The sequence below is a fragment of the Theropithecus gelada genome, chromosome 18, assembly GCF_003255815.1.
Source record: "Theropithecus gelada isolate Dixy chromosome 18, Tgel_1.0, whole genome shotgun sequence".
Classification (NCBI taxonomy): domain Eukaryota; kingdom Metazoa; phylum Chordata; class Mammalia; order Primates; family Cercopithecidae; genus Theropithecus; species Theropithecus gelada.
In genome coordinates, this window is record NC_037686.1 from 46,149,770 (window position 1) to 46,168,417 (window position 18,648).

General features: G+C 35.6%; 1 protein-coding gene across 3 annotated transcripts in view; it reads left to right on the forward strand.

The window, feature by feature from the left end:
- Positions 1-18,648, forward strand: part of SMAD2 (SMAD family member 2) — a 93,652-nt gene that overhangs the window by 61,223 nt on the left and 13,781 nt on the right. For all 3 annotated transcript variants that reach the window (XM_025365119.1, XM_025365120.1, XM_025365121.1), the window contains 4 exons: positions 188-277; positions 1,312-1,505; positions 2,268-2,402; positions 6,260-6,334. In XM_025365119.1, the coding sequence (XP_025220904.1) occupies positions 188-277; positions 1,312-1,505; positions 2,268-2,402; positions 6,260-6,334 (494 nt within the window). The remainder of the gene's footprint in view (positions 1-187; positions 278-1,311; positions 1,506-2,267; positions 2,403-6,259; positions 6,335-18,648) is intronic.

The window sequence follows — 18,648 nt, forward strand, 5'->3', positions numbered from 1 at the left end:
TTTTATTGGCTTCCTTCATATAGAAAATATAGTAACCAGCACTACATGCCTGTGAAAAAGTGAAGCAATTGTATATTTTCTGGGTGAAGGAAGTATTCTGTACATTCTCCATGTTTTACATCATGGTATTTTGAATAACCATGCTTCCATGTTCACATCAATTTTTTGTTTTTCAATTTATGCACAGCACTTGCTCTGAAATTTGGGGACTGAGTACACCAAATACGATAGATCAGTGGGATACAACAGGCCTTTACAGCTTCTCTGAACAAACCAGGTGAATATTCTGCCCTCTGTTGAATCCTAGAGATCTTGTGGGAGGGGGGTATATTTTGAAAGACCTATATGGGGTTGCTTAGTGTAATTTTGCCTAGGATGTTTCCTTAATGTAAAATAAGGCATAGCATTTAAAATATCTGCTTGCCAGTATAAAAAATATATTAAATGTTTCAGCTGATGTTTTAATCAATGCAATTCTAGTTTGAATCTTCTTTAAATTGCTGTATCCCCTAAAGAATAAGAATTTTGATAACTAGATATATATATTTTAGCTTGAGATCAGATTATAATCTGTTGTTGGCCTAATTTTTAAGTAGATACATGATCAGTTTTGCTAAATTTCTTGTTACCAAAATCTCATCTTTATACTAATAAATACATATTTAATGAACCCCTTTTATTACAATAACAGTAGGTTAACTCATTTTTATGTTACTTTTTAAAATCACTTCATTCTCTTTTTTGCGTATATGGTATTTGTTCATTTCATCTCATCATACTCATCACCATCCACATTTATTTGTGAACTACATATATATACCTCAGTTCTCAAAACAGTCACAACTGGGTAATGAGTTGTAGTAGTCTGAGGAAGTTACTATCACATCATTGTTGGTATTTATCATTCTTCACACTAGTTCCTTTTTTGACTATTCAGTCACCTCCAGAATTAATACCCTTAGAAGCATCTCCAAAATGAGTTTGATTTTCTAAACATAGAAGTTAATGAAGTTTTTCAAGTGTAACTGCATAAACTCTATTTTTTAAAAAAATCAGTTTTTCCCAAGTAGTTAGCCTTTCATTGGCATTTGAGTCATTTATGTGACGTATTTATGAGAAACATCTGCTAGTGCTGCTGCATACTTTTATCAGATCCATTAAATAGTACATTTTTCTTCTTGATTCTCACTAAAACTAACTAAATGGCTGTCATTCTTTTCTTTATGCTTTTGCTGTACTAATTTAGCCCATTCGACTACACTTTTTTTTTTTTAAAGTTCCCTCCTTTGTTTTCCCCTTGCTTCCCGATAGGTCTCTTGATGGTCGTCTCCAGGTATCCCATCGAAAAGGATTGCCACATGTTATATATTGCCGATTATGGCGCTGGCCTGATCTTCACAGTCATCATGAACTCAAGGCAATTGAAAACTGCGAATATGCTTTTAATCTTAAAAAGGATGAAGTATGTGTAAACCCTTACCACTATCAGAGAGTTGAGACACCAGGTAGGAACAATGCAAGTTTTTTTCTTGGTTTTGAGTTAAATGCCTGAACTTAAGTATATTTAAGTAATCTTGTGACCCAGGAAAATTTTAGTGTAAATTCTAATAAATTACCTTAAATTGTGCATATTATTTGGTGGTAATTAAATTTTTTTTATTTTTTAAAATTTTTAATGGGAAAACGTATCTTGGAAAGATGTGTCTGTTTCTTGGAGTAGCATGTGATTTGGCATGAAAGTGCATATCCAGGAAATCCTGTAGATTGGCAGTCTGCTTGGAGCTGTGCTGATGTGCTTCTACATGTCCCTGCTGCAGTAACTTATTTTCAAGCATTTTGCACTTGGAGTGCTTTTAGAAGTACTTCAATGACATCATTTGTATATACGCTGTTTAGTAAAGCTTGTAATAAGACTTCATTTAGTTAGCTGTCTACCTGAAACTATTAAAAAATATAGCAGTAGCTGTATTTTTGGAAATTTTTCTATATCTGATTGTACAGATAAAGACAATGTTAACTTTTCCAATGGGGATTTATGAACTTTTATGGTAATATATTACCAGGATCACATTGTTTCCAAAAGTTTGAGATAAATTAGAACTTGGAAATTCGGATAATAGACTACATAAGTTAAAGCCGTAATCAGATTTGTCAGACCCTAACTTTAAAAATTAAGCAACTTCTCTTCTTGTTGTTGAAACTTTAAAAAAGGTTCCCCCACTCCCCTTTGCTCTTTGCCATAACTAGGCTTTCTTGAACTTTTTCAGTTTTGCCTCCAGTATTAGTGCCCCGACACACTGAGATCCTAACAGAACTTCCGCCTCTGGATGACTATACTCACTCCATTCCAGAAAACACTAACTTCCCAGCAGGAATTGAGCCACAGAGTAATTATATTCCAGGTATTTTTGACTTCTGAATCTTCTAAAACTTGGATAGATACAAATGTTGTTCATAAGCATTGAAGTATTAGTAAATTGTGGTTTCACTTTTTTTAAAACGCTTTTGAGTTTTTAATAGAAAAATCGGATTTGTTGGGTGATTATTTTGTGAAATGTATAAGCCTAGTACATTAAACAGTTTTGTTTGGAGAAGAGTTCTACTTTATATTTCATTGTCTTTTGCAGTGACTTTAATCAAAGTACTGTGAGAAGCAGAAAAGAAAAGATCTTAGTAAGTTTATCTTAGTTGTTGAAGCTAAGCGAGATGCAGAATGTAAGCAAAACAAATGATGTAGGAAAAAAGTACCCCTGAAACACATGTAACTGAAAATCCACCCAGTGATCACTTTTTCTTAGGTAACTTGGTAATATTTAACAGAAATGTAACATTTCTATAAGAAATATAATACTTAGTTTTATAGACGTAGCAGCACTTACATATTATACTGAACATCAGAAAACCTCTTTTCATTATGTTTTGTCTGCATCTTAGTGATTCCTGATGGAAAATGAATTCAGCTACATGGTTCTCAAATTTTGTTCTGATGTATTGTGTGATCCAGTAATACTCCACGATACGATATCTGGCCTTTTCGTTTTTTATGGTTTTTTTTTTTTTTTTTTGGAGAACGACTAATATTTTGTTACTTTTCTTGTATGTTTTCCTTTTTGTTTTGTTTGATTGATTTTTCTCCCTAGCAGAAACAGCATGATGTTAGGATGAGGATTAGATTAAGCTATCGTGTCTTGATTTCTTGCTTCCTTTTGTAATATTCTTCTATTCCACTCTTATTTTATACACTAAAAATATGTAAGGAACTTAAGAGCATTTACAAAATTTTTAAAATACAGTTTTAATACATTTAAACAATTATTTCTTCCATGTATCCATCATGGAAATAATGCTTATACATTGAAGATAATTTTTTTTTCTTTTCATTTTGTTTATTTTTTTGAGATGGAGTCTCGCTCTGTCGCCCAGGCTGGAGTGCAGTGGCCGGATCTCAGCTCACTGCAAGCTCTGCCTCCCGGGTTCATGCCATTCTCCTGCCTCAGCCTCCTGAGTAGCTGGGACTACAGGCGCCCACCACCTCACCCGGCTCGATTTTTGTATTTTTTTAGTAGAGACGGGGTTTCACTGTGTTAGCCAGGATGGTCTTGATCTCCTGACCTCGTGATCCGCCCGTCTCGGCCTCCCAAAGTGCTGGGATTACAGGCTTGAGCCACCGCGCCCGGCCGCATTGAAGAAAATTTTTAAAATGTAAGGAAGAAAAAAAGAAAGATAAGAAAAGATAACTAAGAAAGATAAGTTGTTTTTTTTAATAGCTGGTTTTACAGATGGGAAGTGGTTTTTGATTGTTTTAGTTTGATTACTGTTTTATTCCAGAAGAGGATTTAAAGCTGCTTTTTGGGTTGCTAGGAAATACTAACTTACTGAAGTTAAGACAAGGAGAAGGTGGGGTGTAGTATGATATACTAGGATGAGGGAAAACGTGGGACTATGAAACAGGGCAGTTGCCAGGTAGGAAAGGGAGTGGAGTTTAGTGAACGTTGGTGTGGGAAAAGGGAGGCATTTTAAGTCGTTAGTGTGGAGATTACCGTTTTTCAGCCAACAGTACTAACCTTAGGTATAAGCATGCAGTCTTACAGCACGCATATCCAGTAATTATTTGGAAGGATATTCACCAAAATGTTTAGTGGCTTTCACTTGTGAAGATGTTTGGGCTCATTTTTCCTTTCTTTTTTATTCTTTTAATTATTTAGATTTGAGTATTTTATAAAGTAGAAAATCAGAAGTGGATTATACCCATTTGCTTTTCTGGACAGTGGGGCTTTATCCAGTTTCAAGCAACAGCAAAACCAAAGGATTCATGTTTTATTCCACTTAAAATACATTTTAATGTTTTCTCAAAAATGCTAATAGCTTTATTATTTATTACAATGGAAAAAGTGCAGTAAGATAACGTATTTTAAGGTTCAGCATTTCTTTCTGATTAGATCTTTGAGATACTGGTTAAACTCAAAAAGCTTAGCACCATTTAACTTTATTAGCTTTAACTTTTAAAATATACGTAATGATATATACACTTATTTTTATGTTCTTTATTGTTTGCATATATGAAGCTAGTTTATTCTTAGAATTTTTGTAAGGCCGGGCGCGGTGGCTCAAGCCTGTAATCCCAGCACTTTGGGAGGCCGAGACGGGCGGATCACGAGGTCAGGAGATCGAGACCATCCTGGCTAACACGGTGAAACCCTGTCTCTACTAAAAAATACAAAAAACTAGCCGGGCGCGGTGGCGGGCGCCTGCAGTCCCAGCTACTCGGGAGGCTGAGGCAGGAGAATGGCGTGAACCCGGGAGGCGGAGCTTGCAGTGAGCTGAGATCCGGCCACTGCACTCCAGCCTGGGCGACAGAGCGAGACTCCGTCTCAAAAAAAAAAAAAAAAAAGAATTTTTGTATTAAAAATTTTGGGGTACTGACTCTTAAATGAAAAGTTTGATGCTTAAAGTTTGTGGTTAGCTTATTGAATAGATATTGTAAAAGGTTATTGAAGGAGACCCTTAACCTGTATCTTCCCTCTCTCCTTTTGTTTTTTGTTTTTTGTTTTTTGTTTTTTGAGATGGAGTTTCGCTCCTTGCCCAGGCCAGAGTACAGTGGTGTGATCTCAGCTCAACACAACCTCCACCTCCTGGGTTCAATGATTCTCCTGCATCAGCCTCCCTAGTAACTGGGATTACAGGCATGCGCCACCACACCTGGCTAATTGTGTATTTTCCTTTTTTTTTTTTTTTTTTTTTTAGTAGAGACAGGTTTCTCCATGTTGGTCAGGCTGGTCTCGAACTCCCGACCTCAGGTGATCCGCCTGCTTCGGCCTCCCAAAGTGCTGGGATTACAGGTGTGAACCATCGTGCCTGGCCTCTGTCTTTTGATAATTTTAAAATTCTGTTTGGATATGTGTCTGTGTTATCTTGAATTGCTCAGAAGTGTTCAGCAGTGTAAATGTTGAACTGAGGAAACTCTTTTGAACTTATTTTTCCTCCTTGGAATTACAGTTGATGTAATTGTATACATGTTTTTATTTTACATGCAGTGTTTTCAGCTATTCAGATGCCTTTCTGAATATAAATGTTTTATTCAGACAACATGGTGGAAATAAAATGTTAGAATCCTAAAGTTTATTTTCGGGGAGCATTTTACCTCTTTATACAGTAGTCTATATTTGAATTGAATTTTTTGCTTCAAACACTTAGACGTTACCAGTTAGGAATCCTTGGAGAAATATACTTTTTAGGTAGAATTCAGTCTGGACCAATCTGGAACCATACTACCATATTTTACCCTATAGAACTTAGTATAAGTTGTAAGCTGTATTATTTAATACTTTTATAATCCAAAATCTTGTATGTTTTTTTTTATTTTCTAAGTACTCATAAAATAACGATGTTCATTAGATTAAACAACAACAACAAAAAATTGTAGTTATTAGTGGTTTTGCAGCCTACTGATTCAGATCTGGGGCATTTTTGAAGTTACATTTTTGGCTCTTGTCACAGAATATGTACATACAGGAATGAGCGAGATATGTAAATAATGTATATGTCCAGAGAGTAGGATTTTATTAAAAGTAGATGTTGAGGATTCACTGCAAAATTTGGACAAGATCCTGAATTATACACCTTCAGTATGCAATATTACTTTCTGTAATAATGTTATATAATGTTATTATTTGTTATTTGGAGTGATTCATTGGTAGCTGGGAGAAAAGGTAGTGAGATTATGTTGCAGCTGTGCTTGATTTATTTTACACTTTTGTAGAAACGCCACCTCCTGGATACATCAGTGAAGATGGAGAAACAAGTGACCAACAGTTGAATCAAAGTATGGACACAGGTAAAAAAAAAGTCTTTGAAAATTCCTCAGTTATTAGATATACATTTCTTGTTTTGTTTAAAACTCAAAAAAGATGTTACTCTTAGAGAAGTTGAGAAACATACCAAAAAAGATGATCTTCTATCTTGATTTAACATACCTGAACTACCAAAGGGGTCCATGTTGTCCCTGAAAAATTAACGTATGGTACTCTGCAGAATAATTATTTTTTAATTAGAGTAAATGAAAATTTGAAAACATGCACATGCTTTTATTTCTTTTTAAGTATTTGCTTCTGTTGAAAGTTTTAGTTAACCCTATGACTAAGTATCTCTCCATGATACAAGACCATAATTACTCAAATAAGAGATTTTCAGAGGAATTTGGGGGTGAAGGATGAGGAACAGCTTTTCACTGCTTTTTTTAACCTAATAGTGGGTTTTGAATTATAGTAGATTAATTTCTTATACTTAACTATCAACTCCAAACAGTGATGAAGAAAAAAATTAAAGCTTTAAATCATGTCTTATGTAATAAAATGTATAACTCAGCAGAACTAATAAATTATCAGTGAAATCGCTTTGATGTCATTGTAATTGTCCAGTTTGATTCATTTCACTCTATCTGTATCTTAACTATTGGACACCTTAATATTACAGCCTGATAGATTATACCATCATCTTTGTCCACATCTCAACACTAATGCATTCTTGGTTATGATAATCTAAATTAATTTTTAAATGGATTAACGTTGGTGGGGGAAGGAGGGGTTACAATAATTCTGTTGTTTAAATCCATTTTTTAGACTCCCAGCTAAAGAAGTTTCTGCTGTAGCTAATCATACATTTGGGTCTTTACGAGTACCAGATAACTAAGAAAGGTAGATAATCTAATGAACATTGGAAATGACATGTTATACATCTTAATGCAAATATCTTAATGCACATGATATATGACTTTCCACATATGTTTGCTGAAATTAGATGTCAACTTTCTTCTTGAAGCAGTAATATTCTTTTTTGCCTGTGATGGACAGCTGTTACTGTGACATTTAAAAGTGAATGATAAGAAAAGATACTGAATGTCATAAGCCACAACGAGATGCTACCTCACACCTACTAGATGGCTATAATCAAAAAAAGGACAATAACAAATGTTGGTGAGGATGTGGAGAAATTGGAGTCCTCATGTATTGCTGGTAGGAATGTTAAATGGTTCAGCACTTTGGAAAAGTTTGCTGTTCCTTAAAAAGTTAAATATAGAGTTAACATATTGTGGCCAGCTATGTACCCAAGTGAATTGAAAACATGTCTACTGAAAAACTTGTACATGACCGTTTATGCAGGCGTTATTCTTAATATTCAAAGTTAGAAACAACTCAGATGTCCATCAAATGATGAATGGATAAATAACATGAGATATGTTTCTGCAGTAGAATTATTCAGCCATGTAAAGGAATGATAGTACAGCATGAAGTGTGGCAACATGGATGGACCTTGAAAGCAGTATGTTAAGTGAAAGAAGCCAGGAAAAAAAGGCTGCAGGGATTCTAATTAGTGCACAGACACCTATTCAACAATATAACTGAGACCACAAATATGAGTATTGGTTATGTATGATAAATGAATCAAAGTCAAAAATGGAGAACAAACTGAATCAGTCAGCTAAAATAATTGCAGTGTTGGGGCTAACTTTGAACCCAACCTAATATTTCTGTTTCAGTGGAGCAATGTTACTGGCTTTCTGAATGACACGTTTAAAATTACTGTATGACAATGGGAATATGTGATTCATGAGATGCCAACAGTTGGTTTGGCTGCCAGCCTCTTAACCAATATCAGTTTCTCTCTCGGGGCCATGACAGGAAACACAATTCTGACTGATGCAGGGCTCCAATTTAGAACAAAGTTGGCCACCTCTCTAACTCTGGTTCATACCTTCCAGAGGGAAGGACATAATTAAATTCATCTTCCATAACCTGCTGGGAAAAAAAATGAATTGAAAAAATTTTAAAGGGGCAACGAGAGGATAAATTAGGCATAATAAGTAATTATATGGACAAGCACTTGTTACTTTTTTCTTTTTTTTAAATTGAGATTTCTCTGATCAAGACTTTATTCTTCCTTTATAGTCTTGTGGACATTAGAGATCAGGCTGGACGTCGTAAGAAATTTAGAAGTTTGATTAACCTCTGTAATATTGTATAATCAGTCCCTTTTCAAGTCATGATTTTTATGAACATATTTATTCTAATAGGTATATAGAGAAATAGAACATAATAGATCGTAAGATGTGGATTTCATAACTCACAATTCAGTTTTGTATCTTCTACATACACTGTGCTTGGTCCAAGATATACAAAGAGACTTAAAGGGTTTTTTAATCTGCCTGTGTCCCAGAAGATAAAATGAGGTCCTGACCTCCCATGCCTCAGAATATGGCCTTGTTTGGAAGTAGCATCTTTGTAAAGGTAATTGTTTAAGATGAAGTCATACTGAAGTGCGATGGGCCCTAATTCTATATGACTGGTGTCTTTAAGAGATAGGGAGGAATGTGCCATATGAAGATGGAGGCAGGTAACTGGAGTTAGCACCTGCAAGCTGAGCAATTCCTAGGATAGTTGGGAAACCCAAAAGCTTAAGAGAAAGGCATGGAACAGATTCTCCCCTTGAGCCTTTGAGAGAGCATGGCTTTGCCGACACCTTGACTTGGGACTTAGGTCTTCCAAAGCTCTGAGAAAATAAATTTCTGTTGTTTTAAACCACCCAGTTTGTGGTATTTTGTTAGAGCAAGCCCTAGGAAGCTGATACAGTGAGTATTAAGATTTTGAGAGTATCCTATTGGTATGTATATTTAATTATTTGTAAGTTATATACAGGCACTTCATGTACATTTTAAAATATATACAAAAATTAGAAATTGAAAGATGAGATTAAATAGAAAATACGTTTTAATTTTTTCTTTTTGTAAACTAGTAGTTTTGTGTACTCCTAGACAGTGTTCACATACACTCCACTTACAAGACTGCTTTTCTTAACCAAATGCATATAATCAAAATAGCATAGTGAGACTCTGAGCTTGACTACTTGAGTTTGAAATGTTCCTGTTCCATATACTAGCTAGGTAGCCTAGTTTTTAAATCTGTAAAATAGGGACAATAATAGCATTTAACTCACAGAGTATTAACAGGTCTTATATTTATAAGGCATCTATGTGTTCCTAACCTGTAATAAGCACTGTATGAATGTAGTTAAAGAAAATGTTAGGAGGAGTTAACCATTAAGAAAAAGGAAGATAGTGGATTGCACAAAAATTTGAAGGAAAGTGAAGACTTGAGATCCAGACACAGAAGCACTTGACCTTTGTTGTTTAGGATCATCTCTATAAAATAGGAAAGTAAGATTTTTGTCAAAAATGAGGGGTCAGGTTTGACAACTTCAGGATAAAAGTCTTAATAACAATGCCTTTTCTCTGCCATGTGTTAAACAGTTTTTTATGTAGATGTATATAGCATGTCTTTCATTAGATAAATTTTTTAGTATTTTATACTTTCAGTGCTGTTATACACATTTTTGTTACATTTTGTTTTCCAGTTGTTCCTAGGATATGGGAAATACTTGATTTTTGCATATTAATCTTTTCTCCTGTATTCTTGTTAAATTGACTTTTTGGTTCTAGAATTCTGTAGATTCTTGAGGTTTTCTGCATACACAACCATGTCATCTGTTGATAAAGACAGTTTTTCTTTTTTCTTTTTCTTTTTTTTTTTTTTGAGACGGAGTTTCACTCTTGTTGCCCAGGCTGGAGTACAGTGGCACGATCTCGGTTCATTGTAACCTCCGCCTCCCAGGTTCAAGTGATCCTCCTGAGTAGCTGGGATTACAGGCATGCACGCCCTCACCCAGCTAATTTTTTGTATTTTTAGTAGAGATGGGGTTTCTCCATGTTGGTCAGGCTGATCGCGAACTCCCAAACTCGGGTGATCCACCCGCCTCGGCCTCTCAAAGTGCTGGGATTACAGGCATGAGCCACGGTGCCCGACTGACAGTTTTTCTTTTTTTCCCCTGTCTTTATGCTTTTTTCTTTTTCTGTCCTAAGACCTACAGTAAACTGTTGAAGTTATAAGAATGGACATTTTTGCATTGTTCTGATTATAGGAGGAATACATTTCGTAATTCCCCCTTTAAATATGATGTTAATTGTGGATATTTTGGAGATTGTATCTGATTGAGGAAGTTCTTTTTCCTTTTTGTTCTTCATGTTTTAAGTGTGTTTTATGAATGGCTGTTGGATTTTGTCCAGTGTTTTTTCTGCATTTATAAAGAGGATCATATAGTTTCATGGATTTCAATTGTTTTATTTTTGAGAATTTTTCCATCTATGTTTATGAGAGCTTGGTCTGTAGGGTTTTTCCCCTTGTTATGTGTTCGTTAGTTTTAATATCATAAAATGTGTAGGAAAGGGCTTTCTCCTGTTTTCTGAAGGTGTTTCTTTAAGGTTGGCATTATTTCTTTCTTAAATTTTTGATAGGGCTGGGCATGGTGGTTCTTGCCTGTAATCCTAGCACTTTAGGAGGCCAGGGCTGGAGAATTGCTTGAGCACAGGAGGTCAAGACCAAACTAGGGAACAAAGCAAGACGCCATCTCTACAAAAAAAAAATTTTTTTTTTTTTTAATTAGCCAGGGGTAGTGGCATTCACCTGTGGTCCCAGCTACTTTAGAGGCTAAGGTGGGAGGGTCACTTGAGCCCAGGAGGTTGAGGTTGCATTGAGCCACGTTTGTGCCACTGCACTCCAGCCTGGGCAACAGTGAGACCTTGTATTCAGAAAAAAGTTTGATAGATTTTACCAGAGAAACCATCTCTTGTAGGAAAGCGTTTTTTAAATTGAGGATTGTTTACATTTTTAATTTTGTGTATGTATTTGATAAACTTGTATTTTGTTAGAAATGTGTTCATTTCATCTAAGTTGTAGGATTGATTAATTGAGACAGGATCTCACTTTGTTGCCCAGGCTGGAGTGCAGTGGCCTGGTTGGCTCACTGCAGCCTCAACCTCCCAGGCTCAGGCAGTCTTCCCCACTATAGCCTCCTGCGGAGCTGGGACCACAGGAGCATGCTACTGAACCTGGTTAATGTTTGTGTTTTATGTAGAGATGGGATTTCACCAGGTTGCCCAGGCTGGAGAATTTATTGATACAAAGTTATTTCTGATGTTTGTTATTCCTTTTGTGTATGTGAGATCCATTTTAAAATTTATAATGTTAGTAATTTGACTTTTTAATTTTTTATTAGAACGTCTTGCAAGGGATTTATCAGTAGTCTCAAAGGACCAATTTTTTGTCTTGTTCATTTTTGTCTTTGTCTCTTTTCTGTTTTGTTTGTATTTATCATCTTTTTGTCTACTTTTCATTTAATCTGCTCTTTTTCTGTCCTCTTGTGGTATACATTTAGATCATTGATTTGTTTATAATGTAAGCATTTAAAGCTATAATTTTCCCTCTAAGCTTTATGTTAGCTCTATATTACAAATTTTTTGTTGTTTTTTAATTATCAATTATTTTCTAATTCTTCTTGACTCATGAGTTATTTAGAAGTTTGGGTTTTTCTTAGGAGTGTGAGGATTTTCTAGATACTTCATTGATTTTTAATTTAATTCTGTTATAGTCCAACATAAAGTGTGTGTGACTTTAGTCCTTGGAAATTTATGAAAATTATTTTATGCTACAATATGTAACTTATCTTGATAAGAGTCCCATATATAGTTGGAAAGAATGTATATACTATAGTGTTCCAAATGTCATTTAGGTCCAGGTGGTTGATGGTGTTTAAATCTTCTTATTTCTTTATGATTTTTTAAAAAATCTCCGTATTTTGTCAGTTATGATTGGTGTTAAAATCTTCAGCTCTGATTTTAGAGTCATCTGTTTCTGCCTTTAGTCCTGTCAGTTTTTGCTTCATGTATCTTTAACCTCTGTAATTAGAAGATAATACATTTAGAATTACTACATCTTCCTAATGAATTTACCCTAATTATAAAATGCATTTCATATTAACATCACCATATCTTCTTTCTTACCTCCGGTTACATGATATATTTTTAATTGTTTCAGTCTATCCGAATCTTTATATTTATAGTGTGTTTCTTGTGGCCAGCATATTTTTGGTTTCATTTAATCTAACAATTTTTGTCTTTTAGTTGGAAAATTGAGTTCACTTATATTTAGAGGAATTATTGATACTGGGTTTAGGCTACCATTTTGCAATTGTTTGTCTGTTCTCTCTGGTTTTTGTTTATCTGTTTGTTTTCCTGCCTTTTAGACTAATCAAATAATTTTTGTTTCATTCTGTTTACTCTCTTGGCTTTTTACCAATAACACTTAGTATTATTTTCTCAGTTGGCATTCTTGTGATTACATTGTACTTATCGTGTTATACCTAGAAGGTTACTTAAGTTGTAATATTTTACAATGTCACGTAAAATTTAAGAACTTTACACCACTCTAATTTCATTCATCTACTTCTGTTGTTTGTACTATTATTGACATATATTTTACTTAATGAAAATATATAAACCCCAAAGTACAGTGTTATTTTTGCTTTTTTTTTTTTTTTTTTTGAGACGGAGTCTCCCTCTGTCGCCCAGACTGGAATGCAGTGGTGTGATCTTGGCTCACTGCAAGCTCCACCTCCTGGGTTTGTGCCATTCTCCTGCCTCAACCTCCCGAGTAGCCGGGACTACAGGTGCCTGCCACCACGGCTGGCTAATTTTTTTGTGTGTTTTTGTTTGTTTGTTTGTTTGTTTTTGTATTTTTAGTAGAGACGGGGTTTCACCATGTTAGCCAGGATGGTCTCGATCTCCTGACATCGTGATCCGCCCACTTCAGCCTCCCAAAGTGCTGGGATTACAGGCGTGAGCCACTGCGCCTGGCTATTTTTGCTTTTGATATCAAGTTGATTTTTAAAGAAAATTAGAAGGGATAAAAAGGAGTGTTACATTTACTTACATATTTACCACTTTTGCTCCTTTTTGATGCTTTTTATTCCTTTAACTACAGGACATTTCCTTCAGTTGTTTTAGCACTATTTTGTAGAGACTCTCCTTTCTCCATTGATTTACATTGGCTCCTTCGTTGAAAATCAAGTGATAATATGTATGTGACCCTGACTTTGGGTCTTCTTTTAATCCAATTAAATGAATTTTTCATTTCAGATCATTTATTTTTTAGGTATATAATTTCCATTTTAAAGTCTTTGATAATTTATGTCCAGTTAATATGTAACATGGCCTGCTTTTGTTGACTGTTTTATCTCTTGATTATGGGTCATTCTTCCCCCCTCCATCTTTGAATATCTCTTGTTTTTTAATTGGATAGTGGGTGTTGTATATAAAATAATATTAGAGGCTAAAATAGATACACTGTCTTTGGAAAGACCAACTCTTTTCTCTCTCCAGTTGCTAAGTTGAAGAGCTGATTCTTTCCCTGCCCTTAGGATTTGAGTTGGAAAGGTGATAATTTGGTGCTTTAATATCACATCACTCAGGTTTCAGGGAGGGTCAGTTCCCTACCTTATCAGGACTTTCAGATATGAATATGGCAAGACTGCATATTCTCATTTCTTTCCAGCCTTGCCCAAGACTTCCTATGCTACTATGTACTCAGCTAAAGACATGTATTGGAACCGACTGGTGAAGAGGAGCTCTGTGCTTACAGCTTCTTAGATTCCCGTCATCTGTGCATGGCCTTTTGAAATTTTAGTTGGCTTCTCCTTTGGCAAGCGCAGTCCTTTGCCTGTGTCCTGACTTGGCAGTTGCTGTCAGTAGTGAAAGTGATTACCATTCTGTTAACCAAGGAGGAGCTCATCCCTCTCTTTAAATTAGTTCATACGGACTTACTTGGATCTATATCTATATGATAACTTTAAAGAAAAATAGGATTTTTGTTTGTTTGTTTATCCACTATTTTCTTACTGCTATTTCAGAAGCAAAGATTTTCCCCAATCTTCTACATAGTAAGTATAAGGGGAACTCTGTAGGAGTTTCTAATAAAAACAAAAGCAGCCTTTTTTCTCGTTATGAACAGAATTATGCTCATAGAAAATTTGGAAATATATAAAACCTAAGATGCTATCACATTGGGGATTAAGTTTTTTAAAACAAGAAATGAGAAAATGGTCATTCATGCATTATATATTTCATAAGCTGAATTTGACAATTAAAATGTTGTCTCACTTTGGCAGGGCAGCTTAATCTCTTATTTCTACCATTATTCTATGTCACATAAAAGTTAAACAGTGTTCTACACCTAAGATTATGATACAGCATTTCGAATTATACAACAAATGGATGTTCATCATAAAAAAATTAGACAGCATAGGCAAAACAGGAAAACTTAAGCATTACATATAATTGCATCTAGCAAAAAATTAAAATTTTAAAAGGTTCAACTTTTACCAGAAATTAAAAAAAAATGCTGTCACGAACCTATTAAAAAATAGCTAGAAAATGACAGAGAAATTCAGTAGGATGTCAGATTCTAGAGTTCCTGTTCTTGTTTACTACACTGTATCTCTAGCTGGTTTTAGGTGACATGGGGGATAAATGGGTGCTTTTGATACATATTGCCGAGGCTTAGAATATGACTAGTGATCATATTTGGGATAAGGTTGAAGAAGCAACCCAGGATGATTCCCAGTTTTCTGGAAGATTTGTGAACACTTGTGGTCTGTATTCAGTAAATTAGACTTTTTAAAACGTACATTTTTATTGTGTATGTTTAAGGTATATAACGTGATATTTGGTGTATGTCGTGAAGTGGTTATTGTAGTCAACTAAATCCATCATCTCACATAGTTACCTTTTTATGTGTGTGATAAGAGTACCTAATATCGACTCAGTAAATTTCCAGTATACAACACAATATTGTAACTGTAGTCCTCAGGTTGTACATTAAATCTCTGGGCATATCTTACGTATCTGCAACTTTATACCCTTTGACCTATAATCTCCCAGTTTTCCCCCAACCTGTAATCACTATTTTATTATTTTTCTATGTATTTGGCTTAAAAAAAAAAAAACCCACATATGAGATTATGTCATGTTTCTTATTCTGTGTCTACCTCATTTCCCTTAGCATAGTGTCTTCCAGATTCATCCGTGCCAGAAGTGGTAGGATCTCCCTTTTTAAGGCAGAATAACATTCAATTGTGTGTGTAACCCACCATTTGTTTATTCGTTCATCTGTTGATGGGACACTTGGGTTGTTTTCTGTATCTTTGCTATTGTGAATAAAAGCAGCAAGAGAAAAAGCAGTGTGCCACGTAACAAGGGAGTCTTCATTAGTCAGTCAGATTTTTCAGCAGAAAAGTTTGCAGGCCAGGAGAGATGAGTGGTGTATTTAAAGTGCTGAAAGAATTAAAAAACAAAACTGAAATTAGCTGGATGTATTGGTACGCACCTGTGGTCCCAGCTACTCAGGAGGCTGAGGTGGGAAAATTGCTTGGGACTAGGAGGTGGAGATTGTAATAGTAAGCCAAGATTGTGCCACTGCCCTCCAACCTGGGTGACAGAGTGAGACCTCGTTTAAAAAAAAAGTACCCCTGCCAACCGAGAATACTATAATCAGTAAAGCTGTCCTTCAAGAATGAAGGAGAAATAAAAAATTTCTCAGACAAACAAAAGCTGAGGGAGTTCATCAGTGCTGGTATGGTGAGGATGGGGAGCAACAGGCACACTCATTTATTGCTGGTCAGAATGAAAAATGGTATAGCCACTTTGGAAGATAGTTTGGTGATTTCTTACAAAACTAACCATATTCTTACCATATGGTTTAGCAGTCTTGATTCTCCTTGGTATTTACCCAAATGAATTGAAAACTTAGGTCTACACAAAAACCCGCAGATGGATGTTCATAGTAGCTTTATTTATAATTTCCAAAACTTGGAAGCAACCAAGATGTCTTTAATAGGTGACTAGATAAATAAACTGATACATCCAAGTAATGTACAATAGGTCCTCAAGTAATGTCATTTCATTACAATGTTGATGATTGGGGAAATTTGGTTTTGTTGTAGTTATCTTGCTTAAGTCGGTTTCCAAAAAACCTATGGAAGATGTTAAATGAAGACTTACTATATATGACATTCTGGAGAAGGCAGAACTATGGAGACAGTAGAAAGATAAGTGGTTACTGAGGCTTTGTGGGAGGGAAAGAGGACTAGGTGGAGCACAGGGCATTTACAGGGCAGTAAAACTACTCTGTTTGATACTGTAAATGAATACACATCATTATACGTTTGTCAAAACCCAGAAAATGTATAACATAGTGAGCCCTAATGTAAATTATGGACTTTTGGTAATAATGTGGTGTAGGTTCATTATTATAACAAATGGACCATTGTGGTTTGCGGATGTTGATAGAGAATTTGGGGAAGCAGGGCAGGGGTCATGTGGAGCTCTTTGTATGAAACTTCTGTTCAGTTTTGCCGTGATCTTGAAACTACTCTAAAAAAATAGTATATTTTAAAAATTAAAACAATTTAATGTCACCTTAAAAGATATAACAGATTTTTTTAAAAAAATCCTGGGTATTTGCAAATAGATGACAAGTCTAAGAACTGATTTTTAAGTTTAAAAACTTACAAATCAAGAAGAAAAAGATAGTTAATAGAATTGGCTAAAAGAACAGGAATACACTATTTACAACAAAAACAAGAAATTAAAAAATTGCTCCCTTAAAACCTATCATATTGGCAGATGTCAACATGTAGTGACACAGTGTGAAGAAACACTAGCTTTTAAATTCTTGGTGAGGTGAAACATTTTTGAGAGGATATTTTGGTACTTATAAAAGTTTAACACATTTCATTTGACATTTGTTAATTTGTCAAAGGTTTGACAAATGTATCCCATAAATATCTGTAAATTTGTATGCGAAGATACATGCACAGGGATTTCTCTGGATGGTTTAGCTGTAAGTAGACACTGCTAATTCACAGTGGATCTCAAATAGGATATTTATATTTCTTCTAAGTGGAAGTCCTGTGGTCGGCGAGGTTTCAGTAACAGCATTTATGTATGAATAATTCATAGGCTAATCATTAGTTACTTGCCTCTGGGTTTTTAAAAAATTTTTTTTAAAGGCTCTCTATTAATTGCTAGCTTATTTTAAGTTTGTAAAATTTGTCTTTTTTGTAATCTGTAATTCTAACTTATCCCATCTGACTGAACGCCTGTTAATTTAAATGATCCTACTGGTCATTTCTAAGTGTTTAATAGAGGAGTAAACAGTTAAAAGATATTAATAGGCCGGGCGCGGTGGCTCAAGCCTGTAATCCCAGCACTTTGGGAGGCCGAGACGGGCGGATCACGAGGTCAGGAGATCGAGACCATCCTGGCTAACACGGTGAAACCCCGTCTCTATTAAGAAATACAAAAAACTAGCCAGGTGAGGTGGCGGGCGCCTGTAGTCCCAGCTACTAGGGAGGCTGAGGCCGGAGAATGGCGTGAACCCGGGAGGTGGAGCTTGCAGTGAGCTGAGATCTGGCCACTGCACTCCAGCCTGGGCGACAGAGTGAGACTCCGTCTCAAAAAAAAAAAAAGATATTAATAATTGTGCAGTTTCCTCCATTTCTAATAGTGGCTTTGTTTATTTTATATTGGCTTCAGGAAACAGCAGTGAATTTTAGCTTATTGTTCCAAATATATTTTGACCTTTCTTAGTTGTACCTGTTGTGACTTGCCAACAGATTTTTCAAACTGAGAAAAAAGGAGCATAATTATGTTGTGGAAGACTGTTCTGTCTTGTAAAAAATAAGCATCTCTTCTCTGTTTCTGATTCATTTATTTATCTAGGGCTGCTGTTTCACCTTTATTGCCTGGTATTTTATGTCATGGTTATAATGGTGTGTGGTAGGGAGGAGGTGTGTAAGACAGTCTGACCTATGTTACTGTTTTTTTTTTTTTCTCTTGAGACAGAGTCTCGCTCTGTTGCCCAGGCTGGAGTGCAGTAGGATATCCTCAGCTCCCTGCAACCTCCACCTCCTGGATTCAAGCGATTCTTCTGCCTTAGCCTTCCGAGTAGCTGGGATTACAGGTGTGCACCACCACGCCCAACTAAGTTTTGTGTTTTCAGTAGAGATGGGGTTTCACTGTGTTGGCCAGGCTGGTCTCAAACTCCTGACCTTGTGATCCACCCACCTCAGTCTCCCAAAGTGCTGGGATTACAGGCGTGAGCCACTGTGCCTGGCCTGACCTATCTTATTCTACAGTTATGCCCTTGGTATACATTTGAAGCTTGGGTCATGCTCTTTTAGGTAACTTTCCCTAAACATGTAGAG